The sequence below is a fragment of the Rosa rugosa genome, chromosome 4 (genome assembly GCF_958449725.1).
Source record: "Rosa rugosa chromosome 4, drRosRugo1.1, whole genome shotgun sequence".
NCBI classification, from domain to species: domain Eukaryota; kingdom Viridiplantae; phylum Streptophyta; class Magnoliopsida; order Rosales; family Rosaceae; genus Rosa; species Rosa rugosa.
In genome coordinates this window covers 38,422,054-38,443,960 of record NC_084823.1, presented here as the reverse complement: position 1 = coordinate 38,443,960, position 21,907 = coordinate 38,422,054, and the positions used below count along the sequence as shown (strand labels likewise).

The 21,907-nt window shown below is 42.1% G+C and overlaps 1 protein-coding gene across 3 annotated transcripts; it reads left to right on the top strand.

The window, feature by feature from the left end:
- The first annotated feature begins 13,649 nt into the window (after positions 1-13,649).
- Positions 13,650-21,691, top strand: LOC133707456 (uncharacterized). Of its 3 annotated transcripts, none has more exons than XM_062133028.1 (10): positions 13,650-13,775; positions 13,897-13,976; positions 14,168-14,215; positions 14,730-14,888; positions 14,976-16,762; positions 16,843-16,957; positions 17,075-18,058; positions 18,375-18,554; positions 19,495-19,695; positions 19,942-21,691. In XM_062133028.1, exons 2-10 carry the CDS (start codon positions 13,941-13,943, stop codon positions 21,304-21,306), a joined length of 4,875 nt encoding a protein of 1,624 aa, XP_061989012.1. In that variant the 5' UTR covers positions 13,650-13,775; positions 13,897-13,940; the 3' UTR covers positions 21,307-21,691. The 3 variants fall into 3 exon arrangements, with proteins under 3 accessions (XP_061989012.1, XP_061989011.1, XP_061989013.1); XM_062133027.1 differs by having other exon boundaries at positions 19,939-21,691; XM_062133029.1 differs by lacking the exon at positions 13,650-13,775 and having other exon boundaries at positions 13,956-13,976; positions 14,743-14,888; positions 19,939-21,691.
- Positions 21,692-21,907: the final 216 nt, after the last annotated feature.

Below are 21,907 nucleotides of genomic sequence, written 5' to 3'. Positions count from 1 at the left end.
CCCCAATAGACGTTTATCAGCCATGTATTGCCCCTCAATAGACGTCTATTGCCTCCCAATAGATCTTTCAGTAGCTGGAATGGTAACTAATCTTCCTAAAATTAGACAAATAAAACTGAGTAAAGAAAAAAAATGAAGATATTATATCAATTTTAAAACGTCTATTGCCCTCCAATAGACGTGTATTGTGCCCCAATAGAGAGACAATAGAGGTCTATTGCCCCCCAATAGACTTTTAACAGGCCTCTATTGCCCCTCAATAGCCTTGTATTGCCCTCCGACCCTCCAATAATTTTTTTTTTCCTTCCTTCCTTCCTCCTACCCCCATTTTCCCAAAAAAAAAAAAAAAACTCGTTCCCTTTCTTTTCATGATTAGTTCCACTGGGTCCCTTCACATGTGAGCCTCAGAGCCTGTGAGGCATGCATTGATGATATTGGAATTGAATCAATGCTTGGCTTTGCTTGCAAAAATTAAAGAAGACAAACAGTGGCTCGGTACCAATAGCCCAAAGCATGATTGCTAAAAGTCTAAAACCGTACATTTGATATGCGAAATTTGGAACTGCAGGCATCGATGTTTAATGAACTTCCTCTCAGTTCAGACCAAACTTCAAAATCAGATTGATCCCAGCGCTGGCATCAGAAGACCGCACGACGCCAGCGACCCAACCGATGAGACAAACTCTTGAACCTCCATAACCTGTACCGGAATCCTCCGAGAAGCTCCTGCGCTCGACGCCGACGAGGTGGACTTGAAACGAGCACCGGAGGAGGAAGGAAGGCTTCAACGCAAGCGAGCTTGAAGGAGGCTTATGAAGCGCGACCTCGTCCTCCTCCCCAGTTGGAGATTTATTCGGCCATGTCACTGGGAAACTTTCTCCGGCGAAGTGGGGAGAGAGAGAGAGAGAGAGAGAGAGAGAGAGAGAGAGAGAGAGACCGGTAGAGATCGTGCCGGAGAGAGAGTGTGTGTCGTGCTGCAGAGAGAGATGGAGAGTGGTATAAAACCTAATTTATTAATTAGGTTAAGGTTAGAATTGTCATTTTACTTCAAATTGGGTTAGTGGGAATAAAAATTTGTTGTTGGGGTAAGTGAGATAATTTTAGCTGATTTTGGTGCTTTGGGTCAAGAACCCTACATTTTATTCCTTTTATTTGATTAATTCCTCTCACCTAAATGCCTAAGATGGTTTATAGCAAAAAGATAAATAAAAATACAAAATGGTTTAAGGACAACCTAATTTATTTATTTTTTATTGAAAGGGAATTTTATTAACTCACTGGAATACATCAATATGAGATAACATTCTCAAATCGAGAACTCCCACAGAACTAACAACTTAAACTGACAGAAATTAACTCATGGAGCCAAGGAGGTCCAACATCCTTGCAGAACATAGCTTGAGTCAAGGACAAGGCCGATCTCGCCAACTTATGAGCCGCCCCATTGTAGCGTTTTTTCACATGTTTCCAAGAGACCATTTCAAAACCGTGCATCATCAATCGAACTACATCTAATACTCCACCTATGTCGCTTAAGTCCCACCGAGGACAATGTAGGCCTCTAAGCACATTGAGGGCATCACCTCGTATGGCCACTCTACTCAACCCCAACTCTTGGCAGTACCTTAAACCATGCCACAAAGCCAAGGCCTCGGTTGTCGCAGGTTTAATAGGGACTTGCAGTGGAATAGATAAAGCACCAACCAGGGTACCTGCATTATTCACCAAGATCGCACCAAGCCCAACACAACCTCTCTTCACATCCATTGCACCGTCAAAAAACAATCTGGCCTCTATCATACTTGTGTCCTAGTGATTAGTAACCTCCTCCCCCTGCCTTTCCCCAGATATAGGGCTACTGCCATGCTGCGCTTGTGCAAATTCAAAATGTCATTCCTCACACCGTAAAACAACCAGCTTTGCTTCCATCTCTGCCTTCCCATGCAATACATCATTCCTAGTTTTCCAAATCCACCAACTGATTAAACAAAAGATCTCCAAGTCACACCTACTGCCCACCGCAACCACATGCAGTAGTAAATCAATGAAAGAGAGCTCCTTCCAATACTTAACAAAACCCCTTAACCAGGAACACTTCCATACCGGCCTCCTGTGCCTTTGGACACTCCCAAAGACTATGTAAAACAGTTTCACATGACCTTCCACATCTACCACAACCCTCATAAGAGCAAATCTTGCGTTTAAACAAACGCTCAACACAAGGCAGGAATGAATGACAAGCTCTCCACAAGAAAAGCTTGACTTTGTTAGGGATTCCGAGACCCCAAATGAGACTCCATACATTTTTGGAGTTTGAATCATCACTCCCGCTGCTATACTCTGCTCTCTCCCCAACCTGTAGCAATTCCATCCCAAGCCAGTAACCCGACTTTACTGTATAATATCCGTCCTCCGTATAGTGCCAAATAGCAACATCCCCACCACTATTTTCACAAAGAGGAATAAAGAGTATCTTTTCCACATCAACAGGAAGAAAATTTTCTTTAATGAAACTAATCACAAACCTGGACGTTCCATTAGTTGATTAACAGCCGCATTCTCCGTCATAAATCTTGGAGTCACTACTCGGAACGTCAAAGGTGATGGTAGCCACTTGTCTTCCCAGATTCTTGTTGTCTCACCATTGCCTATTCTCCACTGAATCCCCGAACACAGCAACTCCTTACCCCAGACAAGACTTCGCCAAATGAAAGAAGGCTTAGAGCCCACTTGAGCAGCAGCCCAGTTGCCCCCAATTCCATAATATGGCACTCAATGTTTTGGTAGCAGTTGTTTGTGGTATGCCCTCTCTTATTACAGACTTGACACTCCATCCCACTATAGCTCCTAGGATGTCCACTGTTTTGACTATCATGTTGAGAAAACTTGCCATTGTTGCTCCAGGCAGGTTGCCTAGTATTACTTCCGCTCCAAGTAGCCTTGCCTCTATCACTTCCAAATGAACTCGATGATTGCTTATTTTCATCATCATTTCCTGAGTAATGAGCAGTGTTAGTGGACCTGTATGAGTGGTTTCTGGCTGCCATTGCAGTCATAGATCCTTGAGGCACAAACTGGCCTTCAATGTCTCTCTCAGCAGCAAGGAGTTGAGCTCTAAAGTCTTTCAGTGGAATTGGAGTGTCCCTTACACGAATGACTGTCTTAATCATGGAGTATTCATCAGGCAAGCCATTAAGAGTCACAACAACAATATCTTCATCAACAAGATTGTACATACCTCCAATAATATGGAGTATTTACTACGTCACCAAGCATAAGTAACACCCACTTTGGGACATCCACAAGACATGGCAAGGCCCAACCAAGACTTTCATCTTGTAGCCTTATGCACAGGCTACGCGGCGGTATCCGGAAGTCGCAAATCCGACGTCGGGAAGCCACCTTTCCGCCCTTGTCAACATGCCCACACAAATAGGCTTTCTACATGTTAAATAGACTAGAATAGTAACTTAACTTATCCCACATCGAAGAATAAGTAGAAGAAGGGCATTCCTTCATCTATAAAAGGAATGCCCCCCTCCCACAACTCAACATTCATGACATCTCTTGTAATCTTGTTGGGCGGCAAGGCTCGACACACTAGTACACATTCAAGTGGACGTAGTCTCCCGCTCATGCGGAGGCGAACCACTATACATCTCGTGTCAACTCTCTCTCTCTCTCTCTATCTCTCTTACTTATAGTTAACTAGAGTCCCCACGGATTCAAACATTAACATTTGGCGCCGTCTGTGGGAAGCCGACACACAAAGGCTTCGTCACCTACCACGAGCTTTGGCCGATCAACGCTCGTTCAACACCAACATATGGGCTGGTCAACACCCGGCGGAGTCAGTCAACGCCAGTCAAGGTTGGTCAACGCCCAACCCATGAAAGTCAACGCTGGACTTCAAAAAAAAAAAAAAAAAAAAAAAAAAAAAAAATTGTTGGGCGGCAAACTTCTCTGGACACCCAGCAAATCTATCTGGGCACCCAGCAAGTCTTCAGCGGTGGTTTTTCCCGCCAATGCTTCCCTCTGGTCACTTCCTGCAAACTGCTCCTCCAAGCTTCGCTACCCTCCGCCAGAGGGACATCCGCCGGTCGCATCTTCCGCCCAACTCCGTCGAGTTTGGGCTTCACAAATCCGAGTCTCCGCCCAACTCGCTGGCAACCTCCGCCCAACTGTAGCTCCGAGGACCAGCCAGCGATCACAGCTCCTCCAAGCTCCGCCACCGACCGAAGCTCCGCTGGCAGCAGATTCCGATCCGCTTCTCCTCCGAGTTTCACCGCCATGCCTGGCAGCTCTGCCAAGTCCGACACCAGCTTCCGCCAGGGCTCCTCCGCTAAGCATATCCAGCGGCATATTCTTCCACTCCGCCAGTACCCGTCAGCGGACCTCCTCCGCTGCACTCAAATCCCCGCCGAGCTCCAAGCTTCGCTCCGCCGGACTTCAACACCGGGGCATCACCGCTGAGGCTTCGCTGCCACCGCCAGAAGGCCTACCGCCGAGCACGCTCCGCTAGACAAAGCTTCACCGCTGCGCACCTTCTTTGGCCAGGCTCCGCTACCGCCGGCCAAGACTCAGCTGGCCAGGGATCAGCTGCTCAACCTCCGCAGCAATGGGCGCCGCTAGCAGTCATCCGCCCAACTCTCTACCCTCCTCCATCAACACGCTCCGCCGGAGAGCAAAGCTCAGTGCGCTCCGCTCCACCAGCAACAACCCGGTTCACCAAGAGCTTCCGCTAGCCACCTCCACCGGCAGGCCTCCGCTACACACATTTCCGCCAGCCACAACCGCCAGCAAGGCTCCGCTCCGCTGGCCTCCGCTGAGCAGCTTCACCGTTGGGACATCACCGCTGCAAATCACTAAACCCAGCAACCACTTATATGCTCTGGACACCCATGGATGGCTATGTTCCTCTCTGGGCACCCAGAGTTCTTGTCCGAGCAAACATCTCATGCTCCTTTCTGTGAAATCGCGTTCTCCCTGCACATTTCAGAGCTATACTTGAACCAGATAAGTCTGCTGTTATATATCTCAGAGCTATATATACTTTGATGTCTACTTATGCTATCTACACATGCTTACGAGTCCATGATAGCATGTTTACATATATGCACATATGTGTTTTCTGGTCAACTGAAGCATAAATATGCATCAACTAGGCAGCATGATATTTTCAATATGGCTCTGTCTTGGCGTCATGCATGATGCTCAGTTCATTCCCAGGTGCATGTGTCATTAAAAACAGGTCTCAATGCCATGCATATTTCCAGCGCATTCTGTTTGATTTGCTAGCCTACTCCATTATATGATACGACGTATCATTACCATAGTACACTTGCCCAGTACACAATCCATCCCAGTACCGCTTAACACATAAGCTCTTATAGCTTAAAGGCTGCATGCATGTGATTCTTAATGGGGTCAAAGATGACAAAACCGTAGGCTATATACACATATTAACTTATTTGCGTGGAACACGTAACTTAAGGCATCACTAGCTTATGTTTGTATGTTTGATTCCAATGCTTGACTGCTAAAGCATGATCCATCACATTACACACATGGCCCCACTAGGCTATCAACATATGCTGTGTATAAAATTGATATGGCACTTACTTTGCGCTCAGTTCCTACATATTTATCATACAGGCACGAGCACTACAATTTGGGTGTCACTAGGCTTGAGCGCATACATTTAATTGATGCTTCACTTTTACTGGCCAAATTGCAATTCATCTTAGATTGCTTATACAAATTGCTTCAAATCTTATCAAAATACATATGCAAAACACACATGCAAATTAGTGGTGTCGATTTTACAAATCCACATATTAATCATTTCTTTTGTTTCAAGGAAATTCAACTATTTCTATGGAGCTTTCAACCGCATATGCAATGGAGCGTCACGCTCGGCCGACTCCAATTCGCTCCAAATCGGCATAAGATAAGTAACTACATCTTATCTCTTACGCTCTTTCAATTAGAGCTATTGCCATGTCTATACATGTCTCCATGACCCTTAAGCATGCCTACGACATGTTCTTGGCCACTTTACTACTTGTACATGCTTGCTCTATGTGTTTGTCATTTTTTCATGCAAATACATACTGTACACATCCACGGTCTACGACCAAAACCGCCATGCGGTCAGGCACCGCCTCATAATAGCCATTGATCCGGCAGCAAGGGACTAGTTAACGCAGCCTACGGCAGCCATTGATCCGGCAGTTAACCCCGACGCTTGGGTACCAAAGATTGGGATCGCTTCCCAACACCCTCTGCTCCGTGCAGCTCCCCCTCAACAAACATGGCTGGGGAGTCGGGGACTCTCTAGCGGGGCCTACCGGAGGCCCGCCCCATTGAGCTTCCGCTCACGAGCTTCCGCTCACGAGCTTCCCGCTCATGCCTTCCCGGCACCCCATTGAGCTTCCGCTCACGAGCTTCCCGCTCATGCCTTCCCGGCGCCCCATTGAGCTTCCGCTCACGAGCTTTCCGCTCATGCCTTCCCGGCACCCCTCGAGCTTTCCGCTCACGAGCTTTCCGCTCATGCCTTCCCGGCACCCCTCGAGCTTTCCGCTCACGAGCTTTCCGCTCATGCCTTCCCGGCATCCCATTGAGCTTCCGCTCATCCCCATTGAGCTTCCGCTCATGCCTTCCCGGCGCCCCATTGAGCTTCCGCTCATGCCTTCCCGGCACCCCATTGAGCTTCCGCTCACGAGCTTCCCGCTCATGCCTTCCCGGCGCCCCATTGAGCTTCCGCTCACGAGCTTTCCGCTCATGCCTTCCCGGCACCCCTCGAGCTTTCCGCTCACGAGCTTTCCGCTCATGCCTTCCCGGCATCCCATTGAGCTTCCGCTCATCCCCATTGAGCTTCCGCTCATGCCTTCCCGGCACCCCATTGAGCTTCCGCTCATCCCCCTTGAGCTTCCCGCTCACGCCTTCCCGGCATTTCCACTCTTTACATTCATGTCTACTCGACACACCACACGTTAATGGAACATGGAATTCTTCTACCATTTGTCGCTCCTGACCAATTGAATTCTTTTCGCGTTCCATTAATACGAGCGACAACCAAACCAACACAAGCGTTCACGTACTCATCATTGACACGCTCCATACGCTTACCTTCGCAGCGCTCATACAACTTACGTTTATCATATGCAATCCATATGCTCACACGGCCATACGTGCTCTCGAGATTGTACGTCATAATCGATCGACCTCGCCATTCGCGTGTATACATCAACATGTATCACGCACCTCATACGTTTATATATGCCAACGCATATCCATACAATTCACATTTGTTGCTCCATGCAACGCGCATTCTACGTATGCCTGCTTTTTGTTTTTGTTGTGCAGGTTAACGAGTCCCTTCTTGCTTACGGAGTTCGGGGACTTGTAGGGGCTCCGTACCGCCCGGTTACTTATGCTTGATGACTTCATGATTTGAACTCCCCAACCAAGAAGCTCCTCTTACTTGGGGACTTCGGGGACTTGTACATACCTCCAATAATATGGAGTATTTACTACGTCACCAAGCATAAGTAACACCCACTTTGGGACATCCACAAGACATGGCAAGGCCCAACCAAGACTTTCATCTTGTAGCCTTATGCACAGGCTACGCGGCGGTATCCGGAAGTCGCAAATCCGACGTCGGGAAGCCACCTTTCCGCCCTTGTCAACATGCCCACACAAATAGGCTTTCTACATGTTAAATAGACTAGAATAGTAACTTAACTTATCCCACATCGAAGAATAAGTAGAAGAAGGGCATTCCTTCATCTATAAAAGGAATGCCCCCTCCCACAACTCAACATTCATGACATCTCTTGTAATCTTGTTGGGCGGCAAGGCTCGACACACTAGTACACATTCAAGTGGACGTAGTCTCCCGCTCATGCGGAGGCGAACCACTATACATCTCGTGTCAACTCTCTCTCTCTCTCTCTATCTCTCTTACTTATAGTTAACTAGAGTCCCCACGGATTCAAACATTAACAAAGATTTACTCCAACTGAGCTTAATTGATCTCTTGCATGTTTGATGCGCAGAAGGTATTTATCCACAGAATCAGTACCCTTCTTAATAGTCTGCAAATCAGTTTTGAGCTGAATAATGCTGGCTCTAGAACAAGTAGATAACCTCTCTAGAAGGGCATGACAAGCATCTTGAGAGGATTTATTGCCAACAATTATCTCCATAATCTCATCATTCAAAGTTGCCATTAGCAAACCAAGTAATGCCTTGTCTGTTTTCTTCCACACTTTGTATGCAGCTATTTGATGAATGAAGCCGAGCAATATCAGATATCGTTGGTTCATCTTAGCTACCCGAGAATCTTTTTTATTGTTAACACGCTACTATCTGTTAAGAAAATGTGCCGTCCATATTCTATTGTATACCTTGTTTTTGTAATTTTGTTTGATGCCTCAGATTTCCAATTAGCTCCACTGGTTGTGTGGCTTGCTAGCTTGCACCATAGTTTTTCGTTTTTCATTATTCTCCCCTCTCGATCTGACCCATTGTTTGTATTGACTGTAGCGCTAGCTCCATGGATGACTTCTTTTATGTAGTTAAACTCAACCTAACTTCAGATTTCTACTCTAGGAGATGAAATGGATGAGTTGGTCGGTGTTGATGATGTTCAAGCATAGTGGGGTTGAATACTTCGATTATTGACTAGGCCTGGGCTCGGGTCGGGCCGGGCCTGAAATTTGGTGAGACCAAGCCCGAAGTATTCGGTTCGGGCTGGTTCGGGCTTTTTCAAGAAAGGAAACCGACAGAAACCGAGCACATTCGGGTCGGTTTGGTCTTTCGGGCTTTTCGGGCCCAATGTGCAAAATTTACAAAAATTCAGTCAGAGGCGAGGTTCGAACCCCCGACCCCTTGCACCAAATCCTTGCTCCCAACCACTGGAGCATGAGACGTTCTCTGAACATATTGTTCGACGTTTATATTTATTTGTCTTACGCGGTAGAAATAAAACAAAATAAAAGGCTCTGCCCTTTTTTACTTTCTACTCTCTCTTTCTTTTCTGGTCTTCTTCGACACTTTCTTCTTCTTCTTCTGCAGTCCTATACTTCTATTCATATATTCTTCTTCTTCTTCTTTTTTTTCTTCCTTCCTCCTTCTTTCTTTTCTAGTCTTCTTTTACACTTCTTATTATTCTTCTTCTTCTGCAGTTCTATTCATACATTTTTTTTTTTTCCTCCCTTCCTCCTCAATCCCCATTATGCAGTTCGTCGACGGCGGGTTGGATGGAGGGGAGAGTGAAGAGGGGCTGGGTTAGGAGGAGTGAGGATTGGGCAGGGTTGACCCGGAGGACTTGGGTGAAGAGGTGCCCAGATCCCTAGATCTCACTATTCTTCTGCTGATTGGGTACCACCGCCGCCGGAGCCCAAAGTTGGAGTTGCTAACAGGTTTGGAGTTTCAGGCTTTCAACCAAAACTGCTAACAGGTTTGCCGTTTGGGGTTGAATCGGTGATAATGGGGCTGGGTTTTCAGAAATTGGGGAAGAACAAGGGCTGATTGGCTGAGAGCCTGAGATGTTTTTGAGAGAGACAGAGGCTGAGACCGTCAAAGGAGGAAAATCGGGCCTAATCGGGCTTTCGGTCTCTGCACATTTGAGACCCGAGACCGAACCGAGAAAATATATTCGGGTCGGGCCCTAGACCGAACCGATATTTTCAAAGTCAAAACCGAACTGAATCGGGCTTTTTTCAATTTTTCGGGTCGGGTTTTCGGGTCTGGACGCCCACCCCTATTATTGACCATCTTCAATAATCTTTTTTGATTTCTATAATATCTTTTCTAAAAACATGTTGAGGATATTTCAGAACTAATATAGGACAACTCCAATTATACGTCCTATATAAAGGGTCATATCGATCACTCGTATGAATCATGAATGTGCCTAGACAACACCCTTATTTTTTTTTTTTAGCAAGATTGCACTACTTAATCCCCCTATGGCGCATGACCCACAACTAGAAATCTGGCATTTAAGGCAAGTTCACCCGTTGGGTCACCAGGTCACCTACTATTCACTATTTTTAGTGTTTATTTCCACTCTCTGGCTCACGGGCATGGTTTCCAATAAGACCTGGGTCACCAAGTCAGCTTGTAGGTCACCAAGGTGACCCAGAGTGACACATGGCGACCCAGGGCACGAAATACACTGTGCTCGTGACCCATAGAGTGAAAATACACATAAAAAGTAGTGAATAGTAAGTGACCTGGTGACCCACGAGTGAACTTGCTCTTAGCCACACCCATAATTTCATGGCTATTAACACTATTAGGGACAGAAGTATGTGGTTATTGGCCTTTAACCACGAATAATCTGTCCAACAGTTGTTGTACTGACTCCATTTTGGATTTTTTCCTCTTGCCCACTATTTGACACACCATTTAGGCACGGTCACTTACATTTTTTATTTATTTAATTCCTTTAGTTTCTTCACATATGTCACAGACACATGTGCTCAATGCCTCAATGTGGTAAGCGCGTGGAATTTTGTTACCCTAAACTATTTTATGCGATGGAGGCTATCTGTGGCTAAAGTCTAAAATAGCAAGGACATATCGATTGTGGTAGAACTTGGGGATGGAAATTGTGCCATTGTCTTTATTTGCCACAAATAATTTCCATTCGTCCCTATTGAGTATATATAGACCACAAAATATCAATCGTCCCTAATAGTGCTGTGATTCTAGTAGTGACCTCTTTTCTCTTCTCTCTGCCATTTGATACCAAATCCTCCGTAGAGCCCACAGTCTCAAAATGAGAGTCCGCCTCCAAAAGCTTTTCCATTTGAGACTTTGTTATTTGGCTTTGGTCAAATTTGAATTTGACATATGACATGGCAAATTTGATATAGCAACATTTTGACTAATTTTAGCTCCAATGGAGATGTCAAATTTGAATATTACTTTAATATATAAAATTCTATTTATGTTGTTTTTCCTTTTTTTTTTTTTTTTAATCTTGTAAATCAAAGATCATACAATGAATGGTTCCATTAAGAGATGCAATTGAGATTATGAGAATTTGAGATATGGGAATACATAGCAGGAAACATAAACAACTTGAAATCCAAGCATGATCAAGATTGAACCGAAGCTTTTCTTGTGCTTCAAACATCTTCTTTGCATCTGCAATCTGAAGAGAGTAAAAATTGATTAAAAAAAATTCTGCCAACCAAGCTCACCAAAGCTGAATGTCTCACAAAATGCAACATGACAGCAAAAAGTAACTAATTTAAATGATATTCCTTCATTCTCAGTGAGGAACAAGATATTGCAGAAAAAGAACAAAAACCTTTGTTGAAAATCTGGTAGGTGGTCAACTCGTCTGCATTTAACTCATGTGCAGCTTAGTGATTGATTTAACTCATCTGCAGAAAAAGAACATTAAAATCAATGCAGCTTAGTGACGAAACCATATAACTTCTGCTTTTTGGATTGTCCTGTTTGAGAGCTCACATCCATTTTTCAACATTTCCCTAGCTGTATCAAACCACCTGTCAAATCAGACATAAACCATGATGTGAAAACTTATCTAAGAAAACATCTTCGATAATATTGAAGTGCAAACATTTGGCTATATAAAATTAAACCCTATAACATGAACTAGAAATAAAAAGAGTGCATTATATCTTGCGTGCACAATGTAGTTCAGGAGGACTGTGCTTTTATGTCATGTTTTCTTGAATCTACCTCACATTTTCCTCATCAGTTTGGAATTTCGTATTAAAGCTAACTGAAGGCTAAACTAAGCAATGAAAATTGATTCACAAATTTAACTTAATTGCACCTGATCTGTACTTTTGTATAATTTTACTTTGTGTTTACTTGAATCTGCCCACACTCTTTACTCATCAGTTAGAGTTTGTCACAGGATAATAGCTAACTGTAAAGACTTAGAAAACCAACATTCAAAACCTAAACTCAAATAAACATGATCTGTGCATAATCAGCAACTAGAGCTCAAATAAATTCATTTTCAACTATTAGACATATATGATCAGGCGAGATAACTTTTGACTTATGGACTGAGTTTTGATGCCATTACTGGCTTATGTTATGTACATGCCCCTTCTGACTCTGTCTGCCTATAATTCCTAACTGGAACGGAGGACAAACATCTACACACCCATTTTTTCAAGTAGTCTTATTGTTAAGTATTCACTGATATAAACATGCATATTAGTGTCATGGTGCACTAAATATTAAACACTGTGATGAAAATTATGTAATAGAAAAAGATAGAAAGATGAAAATTGAGTTCACCTGCTATTGTAACGGCGAGGATGAATCTGAATTACTTTGATCCATGTTCCTGTTATTCAAAGAAGAGAGAAGAAAGTTGAAGACAACAAAGTATTTGAATCCACGAGATTCAAATCCAAGTTTCTAATTCCATTAAATTCAATATCATCATGCAAGAAAAGGAAGGACCATAATCATGCAGCTCACTGCATTCTCACATAAATCCAACAATTCCGAGGCATGAATTCCTCCAAGATAAAAAATTAATGAGTACCCAATTGATCAATTGCACTTTGGAACAGAAATTCCTAGCAGATTCCTACGCAACTGAGATCAAATCATGGTCTATAACCAAAACACCTAAATAGAGCGTCTGAAAGTAGAGTAAATTATACACGAAATAGTAGAAGAGAAAGTAAGATTGGACCCAGAAAACAAAGAAATTGATTGAGAGAGAAATTAGAATCGACCATGATTGAAGGGAAGAGAGGCATCACCTTTAATTAGCTCATTGGAACCGGGATTTCAAAAGCATCAGTTATGGGTGAGATGAAGGAAGAAAGAAGGGGAAAGGAGAAAGAGAGACACTGCAAAAGCATCAGTTCTGGGTGAGATGAAGGAAGAAAGACGGGGAAAGGAGAAGGAGAAAGGGAGAAACAATAAAAAAAATAAATGACAGAGCTTCTTCTGTCTGTCAAATTTGACAGAGGAGAGTGATATGTCTAATCCACGTGGAAAAGACATATCGGTTGGAGAAGAGTTTGGGCTGTCAAAAATAAACGTTGGGTTTCCACATGGCATTTGACCTCTCCGTTGGAGATGGTCTTATAAGACTAATCTCAAAATTTTGAGCGTTAAGACCTTTTCTTTTCTTCTTCTTGTGTTTGAGATATTATTTTTCAAGCAAGGTCTCAAAATAATGGACAAGACCTATGGTTGGAGTTGCTCTTAGGACCTTCATTACCGAAACTACTATTATTATTTTCATGACTGTTTTGTATCAGACTTAATATTTCAAGCTTTTAACACATTATAATAATGACACATTTATAGTTTTCTGAGAGCATTACATGCACTTTAGATCTTTTGCAAACCCAAAATAATATATTTTGTGAAGATATTAAGAAAACTAACCAACCTAAGAGGAGAGTTACCCATATTTCTCTTCAATCCCATGGTTAACAACACCATAAAAAAAAATAAAAATAAAAAGAGAAAAGGAACAAAATATTAAGAACAACCCCTTGACGAAAATGACACGAGCCATGCAGAAGTGGGACAAGAACCGAAATCCAAAGGGGAAATGGGCCATAAATATAGAAGCAGGACGTTTCATACAGAGAAGCCCAAATATAATATCAGAATCATCGAAGATTCCGAGGCGAGTACGAAACTACGAACCGACCAGAGAGCTTTGATTCCCAAACAAAGGATATCCTTTTCTGTTCCGAGTCAAAACCTTCAGAAAAGGACGTTTCTTGTTCCTGTCAATGGTTAGTCTTAGTTTACCTTCCTCTTTTACTCTAGCTCTTTGTTCACAGCTTCATTGATTTTGTTACTTTTACCTTGTGGGTTTCACTTTCTGTGATTGCTTACATAGAAATTCTGATGCAGAAAGAAGCAAAAAATTGAAACAAAATCAGTGACGCAGTTGAAGGATGGCGGCGAGTTCCGCAAGATTTTCATCTGCTGGGGTAAATTATGAAGTTTTACTCTTAGTCAATTTATTTATTTATTTATTATTACTATTTATTTAAAAAAAAAAAAAAGAATGGAGAGCCAAATTTGAATTAAAGATTCAATCTTTGGGTTGGTAAATTGGATTCTTATTTTTTCTTGAGTTACCATTTGAAGCAAGACTTTAACTTTTAAGCTCCTAATGCAGGAAGAAAGAAATGGAGAAGGAAGAGGAGTTAAAGGAGACCCAGATCATGTTTGTTTCCTTTTCATCCTTCTTGTTTTTCTTTTTATTGCATGTTGGTTTTGTCGAAAATGTGATGATATTTGGTTATACAGGACCGATTTGGCCTGCATGGTTTAGTGTGAAAGTCAGTGGAACTAGGATATGAGTGTGACCTGCAATGAAATATGAAGCAAATGTACTTGCAGGATATCAGTACTACAGTATAATGGCTTTAGTTCCACTTTTAGGATCTCACTAGAGTATCATATATAACGTAATTTGAAGCAAGTGCATTATGCATGCCTATACGAGTTGATGTTTGGGACTGCTAAGCATGGAAACAGTCTTTATTACAAACCTGGATGCAATGGCCGAATGTATACCGTAGCATAAAAACCCTATTTGAATAAATGAACAAGTATTTACATGAAAAGGTGAATAGTTAGATCGGTTCATAGTTTTAAGCACTTTATGTTAGGAAATTGGCATATTGTTTGGTCTTTGTGACATTGCTCTAATTATTAGTCCTTTTGAACACTGAAAGACACAAATGATAGACAAGCTTGCTGGTGCTGTGATGGAGAAGTTCGCATTTTCAGACCCTTCCAAAACACTCACACCGGATCAGAAGAATGATATCAAACGACATCTTTGTAGACTCTTACCTGTGTTTCACACGCCCGATCACCCCACCTATGCCGTGGTACCACTCTCATTCTTGTCTTTTAAAACAAAGTTACTTCTACGGTAATGATTATTCTAACAAACTTGTAATTTTATATCTGTACAGATGATATGTAGGGCAATTGACGAGTTGAATGAGGAACAGGGGTCAACTGAAGAAGCAATATCAAAATTTATTAGAGAGAAGTTTGACGGTTTGCCATTGGCTCATGCAAGTTTCTTGAGTCTTCACTTGAAGAAGCTAAATGAGAGGGGAGAAATTGTTTGTGTATCAAAAAATTGTTATATGCTTCCAACTGATAAAGGTGATTCTCTTTCTAGAAGAAAGTGTGTCCCGAAACAAAAGAAGACTCGGAAGGGTTGGGGAAAAGGAAACTCAGCTAAAGGAAATGAACATAAAACATTGGCAGAAGAACAAGTTGAAGTGACTGAGAAACAGAGAAAGCAGAGGAAGCAAAGTCAAAAACCACGGTATTGTAAGGCAGTTGACAACCAAACTGGATCTCCAGAGCAAGTCAATGGACAACAATGTCAAAGACAAATGGAAGAAATTGCTGCAATTGCTGAAAAGAAAAGTCAAGAACAAATTGAAGAAGATCAGCAGAGTAAGGTGATTGATGATGAAAAAGAATCTCCTGATGCACAGCAAGGAGAAGTAATTAAACAACAAATTCAAGGTATTGCAGTCATTGTTGTTCCCCGAAATTCCGCAGAACAGATATATAAAGTCCCCGAAGAACAAGAAGTTGAAGTGACTGAACAACAGCAGCAGCACGGGCAGCAAAGTCAAGAACTGATTCAAGAAGAACAGCATAGTATGGTAATTGACTGTCAAAATGGATCTTCAGATGAAGAAAATGTACAGCAAGATGAAGTGAATAGGCTGAAAAGTCAAAATCAAGTGCAATTACCTGGAGTGATAGTCGAAAAGCAGAACATTGAACAGATATATAAAGAAGATGATGTACAAGTTGAAGTAACTGAACAACTGAGAGAAGATGGGCAGGAAATTCAAGCAGAACAGTGTAGTAAGATGATTGAAGATAAATATGGCTCTACAGATGCGCAGCAAGAGAGAGTGAATGGACATGAAAATCAGAAACATATGCAAGAAGTTGCGTTGATTGTTGATAAGCAGAATGTTGAAGTCAAGAAGTATCAAGTGAATGAAGAGCAAGTTGAAGTGATTGAACAAAAGACAGAACATGTGAAGCAAAGTGCAGAACCAATACAGCACATGAAGGTGATTGATTGTCAAAATGGATCTTCAAAGCAACAAAATGAACAGAAAGATGAAGTGAATAGACAGCAAACTGAAATTCAAATGCAAGTAACTGCAGTGGTTGTTGAAAAGTCTAATTTTTCTGAACAGACACGTAATGTGAATGAAGAAGAACAAGTTGAAGTGACTGCACAGAGAGAATATGGGCAGCAAAGTCAAGTAGCTAGTCAAGAAGAGCAACATAACAAGGTGATTGACTGTCAAAATAGCAAAGTGATTGACTGTCAAAATAGCAAAGTGATTGACTGTCAAAATAGCAAAGTGATTGACTGTCAAAATGGATCTCCAGAGCAACAAAATAAACAGCCAGAATATGTGAATGAGGATCAATTGCAAGAAATCATTGTGAGTTGTGAAAAGCAGATTGACCCAAAACTGAAACACAAAGTGGCTGATGAGCGTATTGAAGTAAGTATGGATAAAATAGTTGAAGAACAGTACCAAACTAAAGAAAAATTGTGTGAAGTGATTGAACAACATAGTCAAGCTGTCAAAAGAGATATACAGTTACATGGAGAAGCAGTTGAAGCAATTCGGTCTGGACCAGAGGCACAACAAAGTGATATGATTTCAGAACAAAATAGACCACAGGACCAAATTGAATTAACAAGGTAGATTGTTATCTCTCTACCTTTGATAGTGGCTGTGTTATTGTCCATCCTATGCGTTCTTTTTCTGATTTCTTAAACAGTATGCAGGAGTTATTGTCTAAGAAGCAAGAGAAAGATGCGGCTACTGTAGTCAATTCAAATGCTTCTATTGCAAGTCAGAAATTCTCCCACCATGTTTCGTCAAACTTGTCTGAGGTAAATGTTGGAATTTGTGTACAAATAATGCAGTGCCTAACTACCAATTTAAACCTGTTATGTTTCTTCTTGGACTGACATGAGAATTGTATGAAATTGATGACGACGACATGTAAGCTGCTGGAAAACAACGTTAAGGTGCAGGGAAAGATGCAGAAGCTGCTGGAAAATAACATTAAGGTGCAGGAAAAGACACATAAGCTGCTGGAAAATAACATTAAGGTGCAGGAAAAGACACTTCAGGTTCAGGAAAAGTTATTTGAGCTGTTGAAGGAGTTAGCAGATACCATTCGAAATCCTGTTATAGAAAAAAGACCAATGCCAATCATTGGTCCTTGTGGAGAGAGGGAATATATAGATTGTGGATTTCCAGCAAAACAGAAGCACCAACCTGAGATCTCAGCTCAAACAAAAGCATTGGGATCCCAGCTGAATGAAATGCTAGCATCTCTTGAACTACCCATGGACTCAGCAGAGTTATTTTTAAAGCAGGGAAAGCTATGCAACCTTGGTCAGCAACAAGTACCTAAGAGCCAGAACAAATCAATTAAGAATATGCCTGATGCTGAACAACCTCAACAACAGGAGATTGGAAATTCAGAATTGTTGCGGGAACTTCCAACAATGGAAGAAGAGAATGAAGAATTATCTGGACCTGTTAGAAAAAGAATTTGTTTAAGCATTGAAGCAAATCACGAGAAAGAAAAGCAACTGCAAGTGCATAATGCTGAAGGCCATCCTGATCTTCGTAGTCAAGAGAAGCTGTCTGTATCTGTGCTAGTCCCAAGTTGTCCAGATGTCTTCTTGCACTCGCCAAACTATGAGCTGGGAACCCAGCAACCAAAAGTTCAAAAGACAGAAAGCCCTCGTGAAATCAAATCGCTGTCAGTGGAGGGAGGAATTATTGCTCATGTATCCAGGACAAACCTTATAGAATCTTCTGTTGATTTGCTGCAGGAAGAACAGGAGATTGTTCCTGAGCTAACATATCAAGAAAACCTTCAAGAGCAAGAACAAGAAATGCAGTCATTTAGTTACGAGAAGCATCAACAAGCTATTCTTTCTGATGTGGTGAAGACGCCTGATTTCCTATTAGCAACTGTAAGAATTATCTTCAGCTCTTCAAAATTTAAATTATTTGAAAAATGATAAATATCTGAAGAAGCATAATTCTTTTTTCATGATGAGGAACCTGATGAAATGGTACAACTAGGATGAATGAAGTCTTTCCTATTTCTAACAAGAAAAAAAAAATACAGAATACAATTAAGTCAAAGTTCCATCCAATCAAGAAGCAGTACACTAAAAGACATATCTCTAAATGGTTTAAACAAAGGTGCCAAAAGAGAAGTTGAGAACTTAATGCATTTGTCATTACTTATTTTCTAAAGAATGTCCATTTTATGCATTCTTGCAGGGTGCGGAGCAGGAAGCGGAAAATGTGATTAAAGAAAAGGCTGTTGAGCTTGATCTGACAGCAAGTAACCAATCCTGTCGAACACAACCTGAGCAAAAGCAGCAGCAGAGGCAACTAGGTCTTCCGGGTAAACAACCATCTGAATCTTATTGTGAAGGAGCAGAGGCATCTAAATATCAGGTAGCAATAGTGACATCTTTTTTTTTTTTTTTTTGGTACAACGGGGGCCAAAGACCCAGAAAAGAAAGCAAAAAACAGAAAGAAACTAAGAAATAGCTGTGCCAACAGCTCTAGGCCTTACAAGGCCATTAGCATCATCAAGGACGTCATGGACACTGAAGTTTGGCATTAGAGGCAGCCTGCATAACCCCCGATCCTGATCAATGCTTTTCTTTGCCAACCCATCTGCAACCATATTTCTCTCACGGTGGATGTGAGTGAATAAACAGCTGGAGAAAGACTCCATAAGCTTCCTGCAATTTGCGAGTAAAGTACCAAGAGGATGTAACCCTGTGTCAGAACTCTTAAGAAGGTTGATAAGGATAGCTGAATCCGATTCAACCTCAAGATTGAAGATCGATAGCAATACGAAGACCAGTTATAAGACCCCAAGCTTCTGCCTGTAAAACCTCGCCATGACCAATAGTGAGCATAAAACCATAATGCCATTGACCATTGCTATCTCTAATTACTCCACCAGAGCCAAGACCACCATCCCTAGACCTTGACCCATCCACATTCAATTTATAATACCCAACGCTAGGTTTAATCCAACTCAACAACTCAATCCTAGAATTAGAAGGACTGGTAACGGCAGTAGAGTTCTTGTGCCATTCAAGAAAATATTGTAAAATAGATTCTCTGGCATTATAAGGACCATGGAAATTATTATCAAAAATGTTCTTATTACGCCACTTCCATATAAACCGACAAGTAAAGATGAAGGCATGAGACCAGTCAGTATGCATAAACTTACTTCCTTTCTGAAGGAGCAATAGTGACATCTTTTGCTTGAACTGCAATCCTCAAATTTAATTCAAGGAAGTTGGATATAATAAAAAAAACAAAGTTACCATTTGAGTGGATGCAATTTATAATTCATTTTAATGCACTCTTGCAGGATGAGGACCATCGACCAGAAAATGTGATTAAGGAGAAGGCTGTACATTCAAGTCACCTGAGTCTTGAATTGACAGCAAGTGAGCAATCCTGTCAAAGACAATTGGAGAAACAGCAGCAACAACCGCAGAGGCAATTACGTCCTCGAGGTAAAAAGTCAGCTGAGTCTGATTGTGGAGTGGCAACGGCACCTGAATGCCAGGTAGCAGCAATGACATTGTCTCTTGAATTGTAAAACTTTCAAATATGATTTCAGTTCCTTCGGTAATAGCTTGAGCAGGATTTTCAACCTGATAATCTGAATGAAAACTCAAGTTAAAAGATTAAATGCAAGACACCTAAAAGATCATGTCAAAGACATATAAACGTTTAATATGCATGCACGCACCAATCAAATTAGATGTTTCAATATAATTTGATATGCTCGTCTTACCTTGGAACATAGCAGGAGCAGCAGCCCAGATATCCAATGCAGGAAAGAATGAAGCTTGATCATAAACCAGCAGAGCAGAGTCAATTGCGCCCACGGTGCCAGAGGCACTCCGAGTCTGAATTGTCTCTCACTACATCTATGGTTGAATTATCACCAAGAAAAAGTCAGGATACTGAAAGGCAAACAGAGGAAAAGACTCGAGAGCTGAAGACATCAGCAGAGGAAACAGGCCAAAGACAGCTCCAGCAGAGGCAGCTTTCAAATACTGGAATGTCACAAGTGGATAAGCCAGGAGCCGAAGATTCATCTCAACTGAAAAGGCAGCCTCAAGTGGAAAAGCCTGGAGTTGGAGATCCATCTCAACTGAAGAAGAAACAAGTTAACCGCTTAAATAAGCGAAAGTGGTGCACTCCAGAGCCCACAACAATGCCTAACGCCATTGGTGCAATCGTCACTTACCAGAGACGGTCAGGTCAAACTATAGAGCCCAACCCTGAAGCATTTCAGGATCTAGGACCAACACTCGCAGACCATTTGGAGCAAAAAGAGAATCATCATGGTCAACGAAAGAAGTTCAAATCTGCAAGAGAAAGCCCTGATGAGTTGGCTGTCACTTCCCAGCATCTTGTGGCGGATCCTCACATTCTAGTAAAGCCTCCACCGCTCAATCCAGGAGCAGTGGGACAATTGCCTCAAACAACAAAAGAGCTGCCACAGAAACAGCAGCTGCTGCGCCGTATGAACCTGCGCTCATGCAGCCAAGCTGCATCGCAATCTGAACCTGATGTTTTGATAGTGGGACTATTGCCTCAAACAACAAAAGAGCTGCCACAGAAACAGCTGCTGCGCCGTATGAAACTACGCTCACGCAGCCAAGCTGCATTGCAATCTGAACCTGATGTTTTGATGATTGATACGCTGCCCGCAAAGCACCATTCTGAGCAGCCACAAGAACTGAAGCATCCTAAGCAGCCACAGAAGCAAAGAGGGAGGACTCCTAAACCAAAACTGGATAGAGCTGGGCCTGTTAAGCGTCAAAAGCTGCAGGAACAACCAAAAAGACGAGGGAGGCCCCCTAAGTTGGATGTAAATACTATATCAGGGAGAAAATTGATCTCAAAGAACAAACAGAAGCAACCAAAGAGTCCAGGGAAGGCAAAGTCTCGAAAAGTGATCAAAGGAAAACTACAGAGTCAAGTGAGGGGAAAGCCTCAAAAAGTGACTCAAGGAACACCAAAGAGTCAAGTGAGGGGAAGGCTTCGAAAAATGTCTGAAGGAACAGTAAAAGAGTCAAGTGAGGGAGAGGGCTCGAAAGTGACTGAAGGAACTCCAAAGAGTCAAGGTAGGGGAAGGGCTCGAAAAGTGACTGAAGGAACCTAAGGAAGCAACTATGGTAGCTAAGATCTTTTGTTTTTTAGTATCACTAGCTTTATAGTTTGCTAGTTTCCATCTTTTGACTTCAGTAAATTGTGTTCCTGGGGAGTCCCTTGTGATGATGGATGTCAAGATGCTAGGTCAGGACAAATTATACACTGGAAGTAATCCGTGGTCTCTTTGGACAGGCTTATAAATTAAATATCCCGGACTTGTTATTCATGACATTCAGCAAGGTGCATATTTGATCAGTTGTCTTTTGTTGGGTAATATGATCATGTAATGCTGCTGGAGATGTTGTATATTGTCTCTTTAGTTATGCTTGTGTTCTTGTTTCGTGATTGGTTTATGAAGTGCAGAGTTAAGAGGGTAAAGAATGTTGGACGATTTATCATTGTAATAATACTTGGTTGGAGAAATTGATCTTGAAAATATTTAGTTCCAGTCATCTCAGTTTTCTACTTCACACTATAACCCGCCATTTTCAGATTCTAAACGGACTTTTCCATTTGTTCTCCTCTCAACTATTTTATTTTAAAGTTTTTCATGAGCCTTTTTTGAAAATGTGGATGGCTCTACATCCACTGGTCGGACGGCAAAAATTTTC